This window comes from Dermacentor albipictus, chromosome 4 (assembly GCF_038994185.2).
Source record: "Dermacentor albipictus isolate Rhodes 1998 colony chromosome 4, USDA_Dalb.pri_finalv2, whole genome shotgun sequence".
Lineage (NCBI taxonomy): Eukaryota > Metazoa > Arthropoda > Arachnida > Ixodida > Ixodidae > Dermacentor > Dermacentor albipictus.
In genome coordinates this window covers 40921990-40942787 of record NC_091824.1, presented here as the reverse complement: position 1 = coordinate 40942787, position 20798 = coordinate 40921990, and the positions used below count along the sequence as shown (strand labels likewise).

At 47.6% G+C, this 20798-nt stretch overlaps 1 protein-coding gene across 1 annotated transcript; it reads right to left on the bottom strand.

Moving 5' to 3' along the window:
• Positions 1–10246: 10246 nt before the first annotated feature.
• Positions 10247–13027, bottom strand: LOC139059630 (uncharacterized). The gene has a single exon (XM_070538052.1). It carries the CDS (start codon positions 12962–12964, stop codon positions 11942–11944), a length of 1023 nt encoding a protein of 340 aa, XP_070394153.1. The 5' UTR covers positions 12965–13027; the 3' UTR covers positions 10247–11941.
• Positions 13028–20798: the final 7771 nt, after the last annotated feature.

The window sequence follows — 20798 nt, the reverse complement described above, 5'->3', positions numbered from 1 at the left end:
GTACGAACTTGGCCTTCAACGCTGCAGAGCTCGGCTTAATACTCGTCACAGACCGAAGGCTCCTCACCAGATCCGGTAATTCAGTCAGTCGAGGTACGACTGCCAATCTCACCCTCCTCTGAGGTATCCAAGGCACGCGGGACAACCTCCAGGAGGGGCTAGGCAGTGACCATTACATACTGGAAATTTTGTTGCGTGTCTGTTGCGTGTTCTGTTGTGTCTGGCTTACGGCAAAGGTTATACCTGTACAGAAATCTGGAGATAGATAATTGAAAATTATCGTCCAATATCGCCGACCTGCGTTTGCTGCAAGCTCCTAGAACATGTTGTAGCCAAGTTAATTTACACGGACATCGAAAATACGAACTCATTCTTCCCCCACCAACACGGTTTCCGACAGCGCCTTTCCACAGGAACACAGCTTCTTGGAACAATCCATGACTTTGCCAGCGCAATAAACAATAAGAAACAGATAGATGCCATCCGTCTTGATCGGTCGAAAGCACTCGACAGGGTGGTACGTGCAGAATTGCTTGTGAAGCTTACTAACATGGGAATAAACGCGGCAATAATAAAATGGATAACCGCGTACCTTGTTAAGAATGGCGAGCTGCAATGCAGGATTGCCACCCAATTACGACTGGGGAACAAGACGCGCATCCCCCACTCTCCGTCGCTTCAGCTAGGATGCGTTCGATGAAGCGGGCTTTGTACCGAAAACCGCCGCCTTCCTCTAGCCCCATCGCCATTGTGATGGAAAGAGTTCGGCGGACGAACTATTGTGCCCGAACTCCCCAGCGCGGACCTGATCTGCTACGCTTGCGCGAGCTGCCGCGGGAAAGCCGTTTTTTGTTGCTTCCCAGGCGCCGACCGGGACGCGGGACAACGAGCTACCCAGAATGGCTCCGAGCTTCCCGGAACGGTTCCCCTCTGACGTCGCTTCCGGACATCGGAATATGTGTGCCTTTGTGTGCGTAAACTGTTCTGCGGGACGGCGGCGAATTTGCGATGAAACAGGAACGTTCACCGCCTTGTATCGTCGGCGGACCGAGTGTTTAAAAACTGCTGTTGTGCGGGTTCTCGACACTTCTCCTGGGCATCATGTTGGACTGACACTCTCTCTAAAGCAGTCATGTTAGACTGATACACTTTTCTCAAGCAGTCATGTTAGACTGATTTAAATACTGTAAATAAATCCATATTCCTCGTTCTCGATGAGAGGCAGTTCTTCCCTTCATCAACGTCCTCAGCGTGGATAAGTTGGACGACGGCATGGCCCAGCTACCTTCCTATTCCTGCCGCACTCCAATCTTGACAACGGATCCCGAGCGATCGGATTGAGCGCCCAATCCTGACAACTGGCTGACAGCGGTGAGATGGACTTTGCGACATGGTGCTGTATCTGCGGTGAGTGCTTGGTTCTTGCTTTGGCTCTCTAGGCTTCATTTTGTGGTTGTTCTGTTTAGAACAGTAGGGAAGCTAGATTGTTGTGTGTTAGCTAGGTTATGTTTTCCTTGCTAGATTTAGATAGCAGGATCAAGGCAGTAAAGCACCAATCATGGAGTGAAGGATACTGCTGAGAGACGAATTGTTGATTGTTGGTGAGGAACTTGGCCTAGATGTGCGCAATGAAATGCTAAAATCGGTATTATTGGAACTAGAACTAGAACTAGAACGGGACAGAGAGAGAGGAACGCGATAAAGATCGCGAGTTAAGAAAAATGCAACTTGAACTTGAAAGCAAACGTTTGGAGTTGTCTCAAGGAAGTGAAGGCGCTATGGGACGATCAAGTGAGGCAGAATTATACCGCATGGACAGGCTATTAAAGCCATTTGAGGCCGGGACCGACATAGGCTTGTTCCTAAGCAATTTTGAAAGGACTTGCGAGAAGATGAACTTCGGCCCGAGTATATGGCCACAGCGGTTGCTGTCTATGTTGCCGTGTGAGGCGGCGGAAGTAATCGCCAGACTGAGTGCACAGGATGCATATGATTATGCAAAGGTTAAGGCTAGTCTCCTGAAGCAATACCGCCTTTCAGCCGAAGCTTTTCGGCAAAGGTTTAGGAGCACAGGCAAGAAAGATAGCGAGGGATATCTGGAGTCTGCATGTAGCTTAAAGGCCAACCTAGTCGAGTGGCTTAGAAGCGCGGAAGCATACGACAGCAGAGACATGATCATTGAATGCATGTGTCTAGAGCAGTTTTACAAAACCATCCCCCAAGCTGTGAAACTGTGGGTGCAAGACATAGAGAATGTGAACACTGTGGAAAGGGCGGCCGAATTAGCCGAAGAGTACGCAACCCGTAGAAAGTTGAACGCCGAGGACGGAAACTTGGATGGTCGAAATGGACCGCGGAAACCATTTCCCTTCAAAAGGGGCGAGCAGAATAGACGATCGGAGCCTGTAGACATGGCGGAAAAGCCCGCAGAAAAGAACGAGGAGAAACCTAATGGAGAAACCGCACAAAAAGAACAGAAAAGAAAATTCGAATTTTTTAGACCAGTTCGCTGTTACAAATGCCAGAAACTGGGACATATAGCTGTAAGCTGTAAACTGCGGGAAGCCTAGCGTAGTTTTCTCCTACGTGGAGGAAAAAGATGAGAATATGGAACTTTTAAGTCCATATCTTCACGACCTGCAAGTTCATGGAAAACCATGCCGAGTGCTAAGAGACAGTGCCGCCATGATGGACATTGTCCATCCATCTTACGTGACGGTAGATGACTTCAACGGAGAAGTAGCATGGATAAAACAGGTTGTAGAAGAACACAGCGTGTGTCTGCCCATGGCCAAAGTCAAAATCAATGGACCATTCGGGGAGCTAGAGACTGAGGCTGCAGTTTCCAAATTTCTGTCACTGCAGTATCCATACATCTTTTCGAATCGTTCGAATCAGTTACTGCGTGACAAAGGGCTCAAACTGGGAGAGGGCATAGTACAAGCATTGACCCGAGGCCAAGCTCGTAAGATCGCGGCGCTTTCGGCTGAAAATGCTTAAGCTCCTCCAGCGGAAGCAGAAAAGGGGATAACTTCAATACCCGAATCCGAGCTAGGCCCGAGGGAGAAAAGAACAGTTGAGGAGAGCCTGCCAGCTGACCAGCTCAATGAGAGCGTAGCACTAGAGTGTCAAAGTTCTAGCCTGCAGGTTCAATTTGTTGACACGGGATACCTTTAAGAAAACAATATGTCTATACGACAAAGGAAATTACGGAGCTATAACTGAAGCTATGAATACATTCTTTCCAATATTCGAATCAACTTTTCAAGACCATTCCGTTAACAGCAATTGGACGCGCTTCAAAAACAAACTAAGTGATCTTGCACATAAATTCATTCCTAAAGTCACCTTTCGTTCTTGTCAGCAAAAACCATGGTTCACAAAGGCCTTAAAACGCCTAGAAAACGAAAAGAAGCGTCTGTATCGCGCCGCCAAACAGAGAGGACGCCCATGCGCATGGTATAAATATTATGAAGCCGAACAGAGCTACGTCGACGCGCTGCGTCACGCTAAACACTCATTTTATCACAATGATCTAGCAAACCTATTAATCAATAACCCGAGGCAATTTTGGAGAGTTATAAACGATAGCGAAACGCGCACTATTAAGATAACTAACGAATCGAACGAAATTATTAATGATTCCGATTGTGCCGGCGTGTTCAATTCGGCCTTTGCTTCTGTGTTCACTAACGAATCTAATGCGCCTCCGATTTCATCATCGCTTAGTAGGAACTCGTCAATGCCAGCCATTGCTTTCAATGCAGACGGTATTTGTGCGATCATTGACAAAATCAAGTGTTCATCATCTTCCGGCATAGACGAGATTAACTCAAAAATTTTAAAAAACACGAAGCTTATTTCTGCAGCCTATTTGTCCTTGATATTTGCCCAGTCTCTTTCTTCAGGTTTCATTCCAGATGACTGGAAAATTGGGAAGGTCGTTCCAGTTCACAAATCAGGTAACAGAAACTCGCCTCTTAACTACCGCCGCATCTCCCTAACAAGCGTCCCCTGCAAAATCATGGAACATGTCATCTACTCTCTTATCATGAATTTTCTTGACTTGAATCACTTTTTCCATCCCGCCCAGCACGGATTCCGCAAAGGTTTCTCCTGTGAAACACAGCTGGCCATTTTCCTGCACGATGTTCACACTAACCTTGACAGTAACATACAGACTGACGCAATTTTCCTGGATTTCTCTAAGGCCTTCGATAAAGTTCCTCATCAACGTCTAATATTGAAACTTACAAGACATAATTTGCATCCTGATGCTTTGAGTTGGATCACTGAATTTCTTAGCAACCGCTCCCAATCTGTTGTCATAAATAATCACCTATCTAACCCTGTGTCAGTAACATCAGGTGTCCCTCAAGGATCGGTTCTTGGCCCCCTATTATTTTTAATATATAATAATGACTTACCTTCACATGTGTCTTGTAATATCCGAATGTTCGCCGATGATTGTGTCATTTATCGAACTGTACGTAACACCAGCAATCAAACAGCCCTACAGAAAGACCTCACCAACATACTAACATGGTGTGACGATTGGTTAAGGAAACTTAATGTACAAAAATGTAAAGTTATGTCTTTCACTCGTAGCAGTAATCCCCTGGTATTTCCCTACCAAATTAGAAGCATGCCTCTCGATCTAGCAGAGTCCTATAAATATCTAGGTGTTACTGTATGCAATGATCTATCCTGGCATAAACATATTTCTAACATCATATCATCTGCTAATAAAACACTGGGCTTTTTAAAACGTAATCTCCGCCAGGCACCTCAAAACGTAAAACTGCTTGCCTACAAGTCCCTTGTTCGGGCAAAACTTGAATATGCATCTGCCATCTGGAGCCCGCACCAAACATATCTTATCACCTCACTTGAATCTGTTCAGAACCGCGCTACTAGGTTCATTCACTCACAATATTCATATGATGTCAGTATTTCCGCACTTAAAACACAATCCGGACTAACATTACTATCTAATCGCCGACGCATTGCTAGTCTTGAGCTCTATCACAAGTTCTTTTTCAGTACCCTTCATCATGCGCCATACATCGTTCCTGCAGCACGCCTCTCGCACCGCACCAATCATCCGCAGCAAGTCGCACGGCCACGTGCCCGAACCACTCATTTTTCCGCCTCGTTCATTCTTCGAGCAGCTAAAGACTGGAACGGCCTTCCAGCTGAAATTGTTAGCATCACTTGCCTGTCTTCATTCCTACAGCGTGTGATTGATCACTTTGAATATAACTTATGAAGTGTACCGAATGTGGAACTTATGTTAAACCCACCCCTTATGTAATACCCCCTCCGGGGGTCTTTAAGGACAATAAACTGAACTGAACTAGCAGTTAATATTTTCGTATTGCGCAAACTTATTGTCAAACTAAAACATTTTCCTTTGCCGTTTTCCTTCTTGTTCGGATAAAGCGGTTCTGCCTTGATCCTACCCCATAGCAAAAAACAACGCTTCGAACAAGTTTACATCAGGGCACGTTTTCACGTAATTAAAGAACTTCATGCAAACAGCACAAGCGTGTTTTGCACAAAAGCTGGATGGCACAGCTGCGGTGAAGAAAAACACCAATCGCTCTTGGTCCATCTTCTTCAGCCTATCGGCTTATAAAAAGAATGTTTCTTGATCGTGCTCATATGTTGCGATCTACGGGAAACGAAGGGCTGCTGAAAAGGTTCTGTACATTATGCTTCCAAATGCGATTCTAAAGAAATTAGCGACGTAATTTGTTGGCCAAGGGAACAGTGCCCGCCGTCATTAAAGCACGAAGAGTTAGCTAAATGTTTCAATACCTTTAAGCAATCTTTAGCCTTGTGTCGAAGTTCGCCAATCTAGACGATTGGCCCAGAATGAGCAAATATGCGGTCGCACTCAATGTCCGAGGAACTTGTTTGGCCACATAAAAATGCGAAAATTCTGCAGGAATAGAAAATTATTTACGGCTTCTGCATTCAGAGATAAGTATTAGCCAGCACAGTATTTCAGGTTTCGCGCAGTGATATACATCTTTATTATTCAGAGCAGAGATGCGCTCATTGTCAAAACACTATTCGTGAGAACATTTACCATAATAGACGCAGTATCTCGCAACGCATACTGAGCTGACTCAAGAGTGTGAGAAGCAAAACACAGAAATTGCCGAGAATATGTCAGGTTGGTCCACATTATACATCTGTGAGATATCGAAATGAATAAGTGCGCATATCTTTGAGACAATAATATTGTCCTAATCAGATGCTTAAGCTTTTAGGAACTTCTTCTTTGGTAACAACGTTGAACGATATTGGCCTATATATTCTACGGACAGCACCAAAGGAAGAGAAAAACGATACGATACCCCTACACGAGGCTCAGAATCTGTGTTCAGATCTACTTGGGCGCACAAGGAGAGAGAGAACTAAACTTTTATTTCTGAAACGGTAATCCGAGTAAGAACCTGGTTCTCCCTAGGTGAGAGGATTACTTATTCCAAGAACCCTCTGGCTTGGGCTGCCTCCGTGGCCCTGGCGACGAGACTGCGTTGGTCGTCCGGGTTATCAGAGGAAACCTTGGCCTCCCACGTTTCAGTTGTCGTATGGATCTGCGATGAGTGGGGCGCTCTTCTTGCGCTTCTATGGGGCGCCCTTCTTTGGAGTCGTCTTGTGGGGCTTGTGAGTTGAGGTGTGCGAATGTATTACGCAGTGGGCAATCCTGCTCCATGTGTTGCAAGGTGTCTCGGACGTCGCAATGGGGGCATGTCTACGAGTACTGCGTAGGATGTAGTCTGCGCATGATTATTCCGTGTACATTGGTGCTGGTCAGTAGGCGGTGCAGGATTACTTCGGTCGGATTCTTGTGTGGTGATACGTACGTACTTATGCTGTGTTGGTGGTGTTGCAAAAGCTCCGAGTACTTTAGGGCGATGTCGTCAGCGTTGGTGGCCGACATCATGCGGGAAGGCAGGAAAAGTTGGCTGGTATGCTTGCCGCCCCATTTCCCCCAGCGTTGTGTGCCGCCCCATTTCCTGTCATGCCATGATGGCCTGGCACCCAGTTTATGTGGGTGTCGGGGAGCGGGGCGCGTGCGATGTGATTTCTAATTATTTTTAGTGCGGTTTCTGATATGCGTCCTTTTTGATAGTTGCGCGCTGCTGCTTGGGAGTCTGTTAGGAGAACTGCTACTCCAGTGCAAGTTGTTATTGTCAGAGCGGTAGCGCCAGGCTTTTTATCCCAAGAAGAGGGAAAATGCAATCACAAATATCTTTCTGAAAGAGGAAAGGCAGAATTTTTCGCGGTGCCAGAAAACTTACTGCAGAAAAATCCGAATCCTCTTTCATCACAATATCCACAAGGATCTAACGTGTACATTGTGAGAGTAAGAAAATAGGCTCAGCTCTGGCAGCTGCAATGGGGTGACTAGATGTGTTTGACTCCAGAGGAGCAGGACACATCTATAGATTGCTGCTTGAGGCAAAAGACCACCGGGAAAGATGACGTGTTCCATCTAGTACAGAGACTTTACCCAACGCCGGAGCAATGTGAATAGACAACCTAATCAAAGCTACTTATCTCTGAAGTTGATAGCAATAGACCTAGTCCACGGACGGAGCCAACCTTTGTACATCGATAAAACAACAATTCCTATTTCTTGTAGTTTTCTGTGACTTTTCTATTGTTACTAATGGTTCTCCTCGTAGGCTAAAATGGAAATTTTATTAACAAATCAACAAAGACACGCTCTGAAAACTTGCGCCACATCAAGGACATCTATTTCACATTGACACGTGTACTTATCTTTATCGGGCGACCATGTTTCGCCGCCTAACAAATGTTATCGCACAGCGCGAGACGCGCCTGCATGTATCCGAAGTTTGTGGAAAGTTGTCGATGCTTCTATCCGCTGCCTGTTGTCGCCGAACCTTGCGTTCTCTGATTTCATCGCGTGACGCGAATGGTGTAGAACTTTGTGGAAGGCACGGCGGGTCCCAACAATTAGTCTGGAACATTCGACGACTGATCTATAAAAGCCGACGCGCTTGACCCGCTGATCAGGTTTTCGACAACGGCAACTGTATTCGCCGCTCTCGTAGTGCTTGAAGTGTAGCCTGTTTTGTGAGCACAGGATCGCCCAACGAAAGCTAGTTTTAACGCGACAGCGTTAAGGAGCTCGTGTCGCAGAAAAGCAGGTGTCGTCGGCGTCGGCGGCGTTGGCCGTGAGCGATAAATCTCAGCAGGCACTTCATTAATAAAAAACAACTTGCAAGATGGGCTGGGAGGGAATCGAACCAGGGTCTCCGGAGTGTGAGACGGAGGCGCTACCACTCAGCCATGAGTTTTTTTTTTTTTTCTTTATTGCCGACTTCAACACGTCAGTTTACAAATCAGTCCGCGCGAAGAACACAACACGTATGTTAAAAAAAACGTCACCCTCACTTGGGGTTACGTGATGAGATTAAAATTCACGCATGTGTAGCAAAGCTTCCATTCTTGGAAGCCACTCAGGCACTGGGTCTTGTATCTTGTAGCCTTCAATAGCTCTGCTAACAGATTCACAAAAATACTGTCTTATGGGCCTGGCATCAATGTCTGCGTGGCTGGCCGCCATCCTGGATCGCCAAATACTGTGCAGGCCCAATATCATAATCATGTCAAAAGGAATCCCGTCTTCACTCTCAACGGGCAGAAATCTAATTCCGAAAGCATCAACCGGTAAGTCTTTTTTAATCGTGCGTTGGAGAATGTCCCAAAAGAAAAGGGCTCCCCAACAATCTAAGAAAACATGTTCGATAGTTTCCGGCTTCCGGCATATGAAACAATGATTTCCCCAAGGCACAAAGAAACCCTTCGCTTCCAAATACGTCTTGACTTCAAGAGTGTTCGTATGGAGCTTAAAGAAGAAACTTTTAACTCCGCCTGGTACAGTCATTCTTTTCACACGTTTTAGAACTGACTGCCATGGACCTGCACAGTACATCGACCTGTACAACGGTACCGGAAGAAAGACCTCACACAGGTCCTTATAAAGTTTCTTTCGCGACACCACTGACAAATATTCAAACGAAAATCGCACTTGCAAGACGCGACATGCCATGTACACCTCTTTAAGGAAGCCAAAAATGCTCCCTTGCATACTCTCCGAACTAACAACCAAATTTGGCAAAACCCTGCCCAACCTAACCTGACACACAGTTCGCAAAAAGGGGTCATTCGTGTCACGAAAAAACATAAATCGGTTAACCAACTGGCGCAGATATAGATGGGCCAAACCTAGTCCTCCAGAGCGGACGCGGTGAAACAGATTGGTGCGTCGTGTCCGCTCCCAAGTGCTTCCCCACACAAAAACCGCAAATACACGGTGCAGCTTCTGCACATTGACGCGTGAACAATGAATTGCTTGCAAGACATACCACAGCTTGGTTACAAAAAAAAGGTTACAAATTGTGGCACGCGCGAAAATAGACCAGCTGAAGCCTTTGAGCCTGTCGGCCTTCTCACGCATTTCAGCAACTTGGCCTTTCCAATATGGCTCACTGTCGCGATAATTCTCCAGCGGCACTCCTAAATATTTTACTGGGGTTGCTGTCCAAGTCATATTTGCGAAATTCGTTGGGGTTAAGGGCCAGTCGCCGTGCCAGAACCCCAAACACTTGGCCCAGTTCACAGCACTCCCGCTCACAGAACAAAAGTCTTTCACAATTTGAACCACAACACGAACGCTTTCGTAGTCAGCACAGAATACGGCAATGTCATCAGCATACGCGAGAATGCGGACCTCCGCCGCATGCAAACGAAAACCATGAACGCTGTTGCTTTCAATAACACTCAAACAAAAAGGTTCAATATACAAACAAAAAAGCAGTGGTGACAGGGGGCAACCCTGACGCACAGAGCGTTGCACTTGGATGCGCGCTCCCACCCCCTTATTTACTAACAACCGCGTTGTGCATCCTCTGTACGCCATGGCTACGCCTTGGCGGATGACTGATCCAACATTAACGTGCTCTAAAACAGAGAACAAGAGGTCATGCGGCACCCTGTCGAAGGCTTTCTCTAAATCGAGCTGGAGCATTGCGATGCTTTGATGCAAAGCATCGCAACACTCGAGCACGGACCGGGCTGTGTGTATGTTGGTATATATGGTGCGACCTTTGATACCACAGGTCTGATGTGGTCCCACTAATTCTTGCATCACGGCTTGGAGTCTTTTAGCCAGAATCTTCATGAACATCTTGTAGTCTACATTAGTCAGGGATATGGGTCGGTAAGCGGTAACCTGTCGCAGTTTAGCTTCATCTTCGCTTTTTGGTATTAAAATTGTATGGGATGTTAAAAATGAAGGGGGAAGCATGTCCTTGTCATAAGCCTCATTAAACAGTGTAGCCAAAACCGGTGCTAAATCATCTTTGAATGCCTTATAAAGCAGTGCTACTAGCCCGTCTGGTCCTGGAGACTTTCCCGGGTTGAGGTCTTCTATGGCTTTCCGCACTTCTTCTGTTGAAATGGGCAGTTCTAGCCGCTCTTTCATATCATCACTAAGCCGCGGCATTAAAGAGAGGAAACGGGTCTTGAAGTCTTCGGTTCTTACTTTGGTGTAACCAAAGAGCCCGCTGTAGTATTCATAAAAGGCCCTTTCTATATTTCTTTTGTCTACGTAGATTACACCGTTCCACTCTATTTTTGGTATGTCATTCTTGCGGGCGTGCCTTTTTTCCAAGCCGAGAGCACGTTTTGTGGGCATTTCGCCCGCTATCAGCCGCTGTGCCCTCGCCCTCACGATCGCTCCTCGATATCGCTCCGTATCTATTGCCTCTAGTTTCTGCTTGACGGTGCGCATTTCTTCGGTGCAAGTGCCTGGCTGCTTTCCTTCTTGCATTATCAAAAACTTTAGGTCATCTCTCAGCGTGTTTTCCTGCAGCCTTTGCTTTTGCTTTATAGCGCACGATCGTTCAATTGCCATCATTTTCATTGCCTGCTTAAATCTTTCCCATTTCGCTCCCAGAAGTTCGTTGTCCTCCATTGGCAGTTCATGTATCGCCGACGTAACGCGATCCACGAAGATATCGTCGTTTAGAAGCTTCTCATTAAGTTTCCAGTTTTCCCACACAAATTTGCTTTTCGTTCCTTGTCTTTTACCTACATGGAATACAACAAGACAATGGTCACTGAACGGCACTGGTTGTACGCTGTATTCGCTGCAGTACGGTATCAGTTCAACAGATACGTACGCCCGATCCAGACGCGCGTGACTCGTTCCTTGGTAATGGGTAAACCGAACGCCAGAACCACATCCGAGACAATCGCCAACATCCTCTAGATGACAGCGGTCAATTATGTCACCCAAACAGGCTGTACTCGCATCTCGATAGGGCGTCGCACTGGTTTTGTCGCGTGCCATGCTTACGCAGTTGAAATCGCCAATTAAGACGAGCAGACGGTCTGTGTCACAATGGTTGCCGACTGTCTCAAAAAGGTTTCGCCTCTCTGCCATGTTAGTGTGTGCGTAAATACAGATAATACGCAATTCCACACCAGCAAGTGTGATGTCACAGACAATCCATCGACCGAAAACGCAAGTCTCGACTCTTTCCACAATCGCTCCCAGAGACTGGCGAATCAACAGCATGCAACCTGCCGAGGCGCCCACGGCATGAGACACGCAAACATCATACCGACTACTGAACGAGAGCGCCATTCTGTCGGTCTGGTCCTGACTCTCGATTTTGGTTTCTTGTATCGCTACGATATCCAATTCCTGCTCAGTCACGAGTCTCAGCAGCTGATTTTGCCTCCTCCTGGATGAAAGACCCCTGACATTAAGCGTGGCTACTACGAGGTGTCTTTCAAATGCCGCCATCGTTAAGCAAGACCAGGCCGCCAGTACGGCGCTTACCTTCATGCGCACAACGCCGCGCCGTGCAGTGCCGTCCCTCCATTATTAGGTCTTCGGGTTGTCGTCGCGAGGAAGCGACGACGATCGTTGCCCGCCGGTGACACGCTGCTTTTTCCCTTCACCTACGCCCCACCGGCGGTCTAGGAGACGCAGTCGTTGCTCCTGGCTCATTGCACTGACATCGTCGTGGCGTCGTTTCGCAGCCGCAGGGTCAGACTCCATGGGTTCCTCGTTGCTTTTTTCAGAAGGGCGTGGTATATCTTGCGATGAATTGGTATCCATGCTCGTGGTTGCCGACTTGGGGGTGCTGGACGCTGACTCACGAGTCCCTGGCATGGCGCCTTCCTTTTCATCGCTCAGCGCTGCGGCCGATTGGCTCTCGACCACTGGGTTGGAGGCAGCTTGCTCAGCTTCATCCTCGTCCATGTGCAGCTCACTATTATCGCCGAATGTTCCTCGAGTCGCGGCGCGGGCGTATGACTTCGTGCATTCAGCCTCTTCATGCCCGAAGGCGTGGCACTCGCTGCACTTGGGCACCTTGCAGTCCCGCCTAATGTGGCCTGTGTTGCGGCAGCGGAGACATATCGGCGCACGCCCGGGCACGACGACTAATACTGTCCCGTTCCCGATACGCAGCTGATGGGGTATGCGCTCGAGGCTTGCACCTTCTCGAAGAACCAGCCGCACAACACGAGTAGTCGAGTCGGCGTTTACAAACCCGCCGGTCTTCCATCTATCGCTCGAAACTTCTTTCACTTCGCCGTACTCGGCGAACGCCCGCCTCAGAGTTTCGTTGCTGACGTTGAAGGCACACCAATGCACCTTCAGCCGCACTTCCTGCCTTTCAGGGTCAAAGACAACGCAAGTCTTCCCTTTAACAACAATATGCCCGATGTCGAGCAACTTTTTCTTGGCTTCTTCACTACGGAAGTTGACTAACCAGACGTGCGACATCTGGTACGCTCCGATACCGCCCACCTGTTCAATGACGCCGGCTTCTGTCATCGGCTGGCGGAAATCTTCTATCCTGTAAGGCCTTCCAGCGGTGTCGCAGTGAAGAACAACCATTGTTTTCAGTCCTTCTCCGGTTGGCAGCGGCGGCAGTACAATCCTGTAATCTTTCAGGCCGTCCAAAAAATGGCTGTGGCTTAGGTAAGGTTAAGCCCAGGATGCGAAGCATACTAGCCTTTATTTTAGTTGTTGAACCACTGTTTAGCCTGGTGAACTGCTGTTGCTTGGCTATATTTGGTTCGGCTAGACGAAGAAACAACTCATGCATTACTTCTTCGCCTTCAAGAGTGGAACGCGACAGCGTTCCCGTCGACCCGCCAAGGGGTGTAAGACAATGGGCTACAGGGCAGCGACTACGCGCCCCGCATTGGACGCGGTGAGCGTCGAGCAAAGCAGCGTTCGGCGCGGCAACGAAATGTGCGCCTGAGCAAGAGACGCACGCCTTAGAAACAGCGCGTTTCTAAGGCAACACCGCATTCACTAGAGGCGCTTTTGTACCGCTTTGAAGCGTTGTACTCGTGGCTCAGTGGTAGCGTCTCCGTCCCACACTCCGGAGACCCTGGTTCGATTCCCACCCAGCCCGTCTTGCAAGAGTTGAGCCAAAGCCACTTCTCCTCTGTCGTGACGTCACGGTGTCACGTGATTTCATGGTCACCGCCGCGCCTGAGGAGCTGGGTTGAGCCCTCGTAATATGCTTCGCATAAAACGATGTTCCGCGGCCAGAATCGGCCGTTATCACAGCTCGCGAAGAGCCAGCCATCCTGCGTCCTTTCACGACCGTGGCCGGAAGCAGAATGACTCAGCCATGAGTACGATGCTTCTAAGCGCTACAAAAGCGTCTCAAGTGAATGCGGTGTTGCCTTAGAAACGAGCTGTTTCTAAGGCTCAGGCGTGCGTCGCTTGCTCAGGCGCACATTTCGTTGCCGCGCCGAACGCGGCACTGCTCGACGCCCACCGCGTCCGATGCGGGGCGCGTAGTCGCTGCGCCGTAGACCACTGTCTTACAACCCTTGGCGGGTCGACGGGAACGCTGTCGCGTTCCACTCTTGAAGGCGAAGCTTAAGCGTCCTCCAATTTTTGTCTTTCACAGTATTGCTACTGTGTTCTTTAATGTCACTACCAGGTGACAATATCTATGAATTGCGAAAACTGTTTGTTGGAATGTTACACATGTTTAAATTTAGTGGTTTTATTCTTCCTTGATTTTCTCTGAAAATTACAGACCAGAAATCGAAATTCTGCATCGTAGTGTTGTACAGTAGAACTATTTTGGCACATATAGCGCATTATACCATTGATGAACAAGGGCTTAAACACGTAACGGCTACGCAAGATATCAATTTTCATTTCTTGACGATGTTATATATTGTACTCGCTTATTCAGTGATCTTTAGTGCTTTTATTGCTTTTCGTGTTAACGCTAAATCTTGCACCAACCTGAAGGCAGGCTCTCCAGTTTCAAATACTGTATAGTACCTACTCAACCAAACACAACATTTACGAGAATAGGCAAAATGAGGATAAAGTAAACGCCGGAGCCAACGTTTCAACTCATGGTGTTGTCTTTTTCAAGGGACATATTGTTTCCTCTGCATAGTAATTTTTGTCGGGTAAGCGAAATGAATGCGAAGAATCTGTAGTGAAGACGAATATTATCACCAGCAATTTAATGACCTTAGATCAACACTACCAGAACAGAACTACTCACAAGTTCCTTTCGACAAGGCTTATGGCATCGCCAATAGATTTGAGAGAATGTCAGAATTAGCTAGGAAGCAGTCAATACCAAAATAAGAGAAATTACTGTCCTTTATTACAAAATATTCCAATGTCCTCCCAACTTGAACATTCCACGAAGAAGGCCGGCAGAGAAAAAGGCCGGCATGCACTGTCGGAGTCTATGTTGTGGGAAACGATGTTTGGACAGACTACCAAGTCAAGGGAACGACCATGAGTGCACCATGATGTAGGCGGCTGTTTCATTACGTAGGAAACACGCATGTCAGTACCTCTCATTGATGCTCGTCATGCACACTTTTCAAACTATACCAATTGTGATAGATTTATTTATTTATTTATTTATTTATTTATTTATTTATTTATTTATTTATTTATTTATTTATTTATTTATTTATTTATTTATTACGTACTGCAGACCAATCTGGTCCAAGCAGGACGGGCAATACAATTTACAGAATATATGTTCTACACGAAAGGAGAACAACAAGGAAAGAAACATGATAGTACCAAAGGAAAGAACACAAAAAGACATAATCATCTAGTCATATAGTGGGTCATAAGTTTCTGTTAGGCTATTCCAGTCTGACACAGGACCCGGAAAAAAGGAAAATTTATAAATGTCCGTTCTTGCAAAGTAAGGGGTCTGAAAGTGTGCTTGGTAATGTCGCGTAGGTCTTGTGGCCAAAGCGGAACGAAACTGTGTCGGATCAATAGCCATTTTACCGTTAAGAAGTAGGCTTTAAAATTCAAACATTTGTTTTTCTTCTCGATTCAACTAGCTTAATGTTGTTAGCTTTCATGAGCTCAGAAGGAGAATCAGTATAATTGAACTTTGAATGGATTAACGTGACAGCTTTTCGCTGAATCCTTTCTAACGATTTAATGTTAAGCTTAGTTTAAGGATCCTAAACAGTAGAGCAATATTGAATATTACCAAGATACCAAGTTAGCGAAACAACCTTGAGAAGACCACGACGTAGGCGGTTATTTCATGACTGAAATGTCACACATTTCAAGATATTTTTACGGAGGAAGACGCAGACGAAAAGCTATGTACAAGTATATTTATAATAAAATACGCTGCGCTTGGCCAAGAGACAACAGCCCGCGCTAGCTTCCAATCGTTGTCGTCGTCTTCTTCCTGCTTGGCTCTTCGTCATTGGAAAGACTATCCCGTAGCAATATTCATGTAGGGACCTATCATTCATGTCCCTCATACATCTTGTCATACTATGCCATTTTGGTACCCAACAAGTTAGAGAGAAGACCTTCAGAACACCAAGACGTGTGTATTTGTTGAATATATTGACTGATAATGTATGTTCGTCATACACATTTTTCATACTATACCAATTTTGATACATTTCGAAACGAAACGATACGAAACGACCCTGATACCATGTTTTCATGATACCAAACGACCATGAAAGCATCAAGACATACACGAATAGATCATCATCATAATCACCCTGGTTACACCCACTGCAGAGCAAAGGCCTCTCCCATCCTCTCCCATGTTGTCCCTGCAAACACCCACCTAACTTTCTGCCGCCGCCTGCTACGCTCCCCTTCCCTCCGAATCCAGTCCGTAACCCTTAATGACCATCAGCTATATTCCCCCCTCATTACATGTCCTGCCCATGACCATTTCTTTTTCTTGATTTCAACTAAGTTTTCATTAACTCGTGTTTGTTCCCTCACCCAATCTGCTCTTTTCTTATCCCTTAAGTTTACACCCATCATTATTCTTTCCATAGCTGGTTGCGTCGTCCTCAATCTGAGTATAACACTTTTCGTAGGCCTCCAGGTTTCTGCCTCGTACATGAGTACTGGAAAGACACAGCTGTTCTACACTTTTCTCTTGAGGGAATATGGCAAGCTGCTGTTCATGATCTGAAAATGCCTGCCAAACGGGCCCCAGCCCATTCTTATTCTTCTGATTATTTCAGTCTCATGATCCGGATCCGCGGTCACTACCTGCCCTAAGTAGATGTATTCTCTTACTATTTCCAGTGCCTCGCTACTTATTGTAAACCGCTGTTTGCTTCCGAGACTGTTAAACATCATTTTACTTTTCTGCAGAATAATTTTTAGGCCCACCCTTCTGCTTTACCTCTCCAGGTCAGTGAGCATGCAATGCAATTGATCCCCTGAGCTACTGAGCAAGGCACTATCATCAGCGAAGCACAAGTTCCTAAGGTATTCTACATTAACTCTAATCCCCAATTCTTTCCACTCTAGGTCTCTGAATAACTCCTATAAACGCGCTGTGAATAGCACTGGAGAGATCGTATCTCCCTGTCTGACGCCTTTTTTTTCTGGGATTTTGATGCTTTCTTTGTGGAGGACTACGGTGGCTCTACAGCCGCTATAGATATCTTTCAGTATTTTTATTAACGGCTCGTCTGCACCCTGATTCCGTACGACTAGAAAGATACTGTATAATTGGAAGATGTGCGCAAAAATATGCTCAGCTTATAATTCCACCCAACGTTATCATGTAACGAGCGTCTGAGTAAAGGGTTCCAGTTGGTACAACGGGGGACCAATCCTCGCAGCAGAGATTTTAGTAATTTTTGTGCCCCCAAAAGTGAGCGAACGTCATTCCTTTGCAATGAAAGCATGTTCTATCGAGCGGGCCAAAATCTGCGTACATATTCAAAGTGACCTTACAACTGGAGGCACCACAAATCGAAATACGCACGAAGTGAAAACTAGCTTTACTTCGACTATAGTTCTATCTCCTGCCTTCCCCGTGTCTCCCCAAAATATTCACGAGCGCCTTAGAGCGCAGATCTTTGGTGAACGTTCCCGCGTTTCGCGTCGCCGTCGGCCTCGCTGTCGTGCCTTGCCGTATGCAGCTCCGCAGCCGGGGCCAGCGTGCTGCTCTAGCTGCGCGTGCTCCTGGTGCTTCTCCCGCGCACGGCTCAAGCCTCGCTCTTCGGTTGTCCTCCAGAGCCGGATTGCGTGTTCTCGCCTATGCTCGCGTCCCGTGCCTGCGCGCAGCGCCGTCGCCATGGCTCTCGCCGCTACCGTCCACTCTGACCTCGCCATTGCTTTTCATGCTGTCTTGGCACTGCCACGGCGCCGGCGGTGGGCTCTACTATTCGCCTCGCATGTAATCAACGGCTCTTCGATCCTACGCCTCTACGTCGTGGGGTGGTACGGCTCTTAGCCGTGTCTATCGCTTCCTCGTTTGCAGGGCGCGTTGCTCAGTGGCATTTGGTGTCTATGGCAGTGCTTGCTCCTGAGCGTCCTTCTCCTGCCTCCACTATACTCCTATACCTGCCCTTACCTAGCGCAGTACCGTTGCGGTAATCCGAAATATAGTTATAGCGTTTCGTTCTCTTGCATCCACTTTCCACCCCAACTTTTTACGGCCACATTGAGGCCTGTTGGTGACAGAGTGAGTGTGTGAGCTTTACTCAATACCGCGGCTGTCCACTCGTTTACTCATCTCATCTCAGAAGAAACCTAATAATAATAATAATAATAATCATCATCATCCATCTGGTTACGCCCAGTGCATGGCAAAGGCCTCTGCTACACTTCTCCAACTACCCCGGTCATGTACTAATTGTGGCCATGTCGTCCCTGCAAACCTATTAATCTCATCCACCCATCTAACCTTCTGCCGCCCCCTGCTACGCTTCCCTTCCCTTGAAATCCAGTCCGTAACCCTTAATGGCCATCGATTATCTTCCCTCCTCAATACATGTCCTGCCCATGCCCATTTCTTTTTCTTGATTTTAACGAAGATGTCAATACCTCGAGTTCGTTTCCTCACCCAATCTGCTTTTTCTCTTCCCTTAACGTTACACCTATCATTCTTCTTTCCATAGGTCGTTGCGTCGTCCTCAACTTCAGTAGAACCCTTTTCGAAAGCCTCCAGGTTTCTGCCCCGTACGTGAGTACTGGTAAGACAAAGCTGTTATACGCTTTTCTCGCGAGGGATAACGGCAACCTGCTATTCATGATCTGAGAATTGCCTGCCAAACGCACCCCAGCCAATTCTTATTGTTCTGGTTGTTTCACTCTCATGATCCGAATCCGCGGTCAGTACCTGCCCTAAGTTGATGTATTCCCTCACCACTTCCAGTGCCTCGCTATAGCTATCGTGAACTGCTGTTCTCTTCCGAGACTGTTAAATGTTAAACATTAGTTTTGAAGAAACAATAAACATTAATTGCTAATCTACCCCCTTCTCCTCTGCGGCGGTCAGCGAATATGCAATTTTGGTGCTGCGCCATAATACAGCACGCAAGAGCTTTGCGGAACTTAGCAGCGCGTGTCACGTCAGGGCTTTTAGTACTGGGAAACACTTACGTAAGCGGGCGAGCGTCGCTAGACGCTGGGCGCGTAGGAGGGCGTTGGTCGCGTCCTCCACCGCGTCGAACCATTGGTCGAACTACAGACGTTGTTTTCGCCAACGTAACGTAACGTAACGTGTGCGCACGCTCCCGCTACGTCGGACACGTCGGATTATGCCTTTAAGAGACACCAAACTTAATACATATGCAATAAACTAATCATGTTGGCAAAAAAATGGCTGTGACTTAGCTAAGGTTAAGCCCAGGATGCGAAGCATACTAGCCTTTATTTTAACGCGACAGCGTTAAGGAGCTCGTGTCGCAGAAAAGCCGGTGTCGTCGGCGTCGGCTCAGGCGTGCGGCTTTTGCTCAGGCGCACATTTCGTTGTCGCGCCGAACGCTGCGTTGCTCGACGCTCACCGCGTCCGATGCGGGGCGCGTAGTCGCTGCGCCGTAGCAAAGCCACCTAGAAACAGTCTCTGTAGCACGCCGCAACCTTCGCTTCTCATTCCAACGAGCAGCTCTGTCTCCAGGAGGCATCTCACCACGTGAGTGTCTAGCAGAGGCAAGCGCAGCTGTTTATATACCGCCGCGACGGTGCGAGCGATGGCGCGAGTTGGAGCCCCGTTTCTCCTCTGTCGTGACGTCACGGTGTCACGTGGTATTGAAGGCGACACCGCCGCGCCTGAGGAGCTGGGTTGAGCTCTAGTATTATGCTTCGCATAAAATAAAAACCGAGTACTCACTTCCTGAGGGTGGCACTCACTTCCTGAGGGTGAGGGTGGCAGACACAGCAAAAAAGAAAATCAAGGGGAAAGTCAGAGAGGCTGAAATAATCTCGTGGGTGTCGGCAATGGAAAACAAACTTGCCATGAAAAACTACTTAAGAGGAAAAGCAAAATCAGGAAAGAAACCATTTATGATGAAGCTCTTTACTTTTCGAAGCGAGATAGGGATGCCTTAGAACACGCACCTATGAAGCGAGATATAAGAATGAAGAGCATGTGCTTTATGCGGTAAAGCTAGGGAAACTATGGAGCATCTTTTATTGGAATGTGAAGACGTCTATCCAGTGGTCGATTTAGGAACCACTGGCCTCCTTGAAGCCATTGGGTTCGGCGGGAGCAGTGTTAAAGTAAACATGTCCGCAATTGGCATTAGTAAGAGACGATTGGAAGATTGGTGAAAGAAAAGTAGGGAAACGACAAACGACGGAGACGTACAAAAGCACAGTTCGCAGTAGGGGATCAGAAAATTTGGGTGTGGTAGTTCATAGTGCTCTTTTTTTATTTTTATTGTTTAACCTAGGTAGGGCATTAAACAGTATAATAGCAAGAGCCTGGTGGCGCAACCCACCGCCCCGTTCTAAAAGGGACGCTCATAACATCCACCCATCCATACGGGGCTCCATCTTGGGCGGCAGGCAGGAAGGAGGTGACAGCTCTTTCGCTTGAGTGTCGGCAAATGGCGCTGCCGTAGTCCGGTTGCTGCACATGGCAGCTGGCTGCCGTGTGCTCCTTCGAGCTGGTGGGAACACTCGGCGGCTCCTTGCCTCGGCCGGTTGCCTCTTCGTCCTCGCTCTCCGTCTCGGAGGGCGCGTTTTCGGGTGCTGGACACATCCATTTCCTCATCGTTGGAGGGGGGGAGCGGGACCGAAGCATGGGGTCCTGTACTGGGGGGCCGTCCTCGAGAGGCTTCGAAGCCGTAGTAGGCAGGGGGGGGGATACACAGTGAGATCGATGGTGGTGGCCCGTTGACTGAGCCACACGCCCAGCATACAAGTGGCACGAAGTTCCAGGTCCTCCCTTGGCCGGAGGTCGTCAAGGGAAGCGGGGCACAGT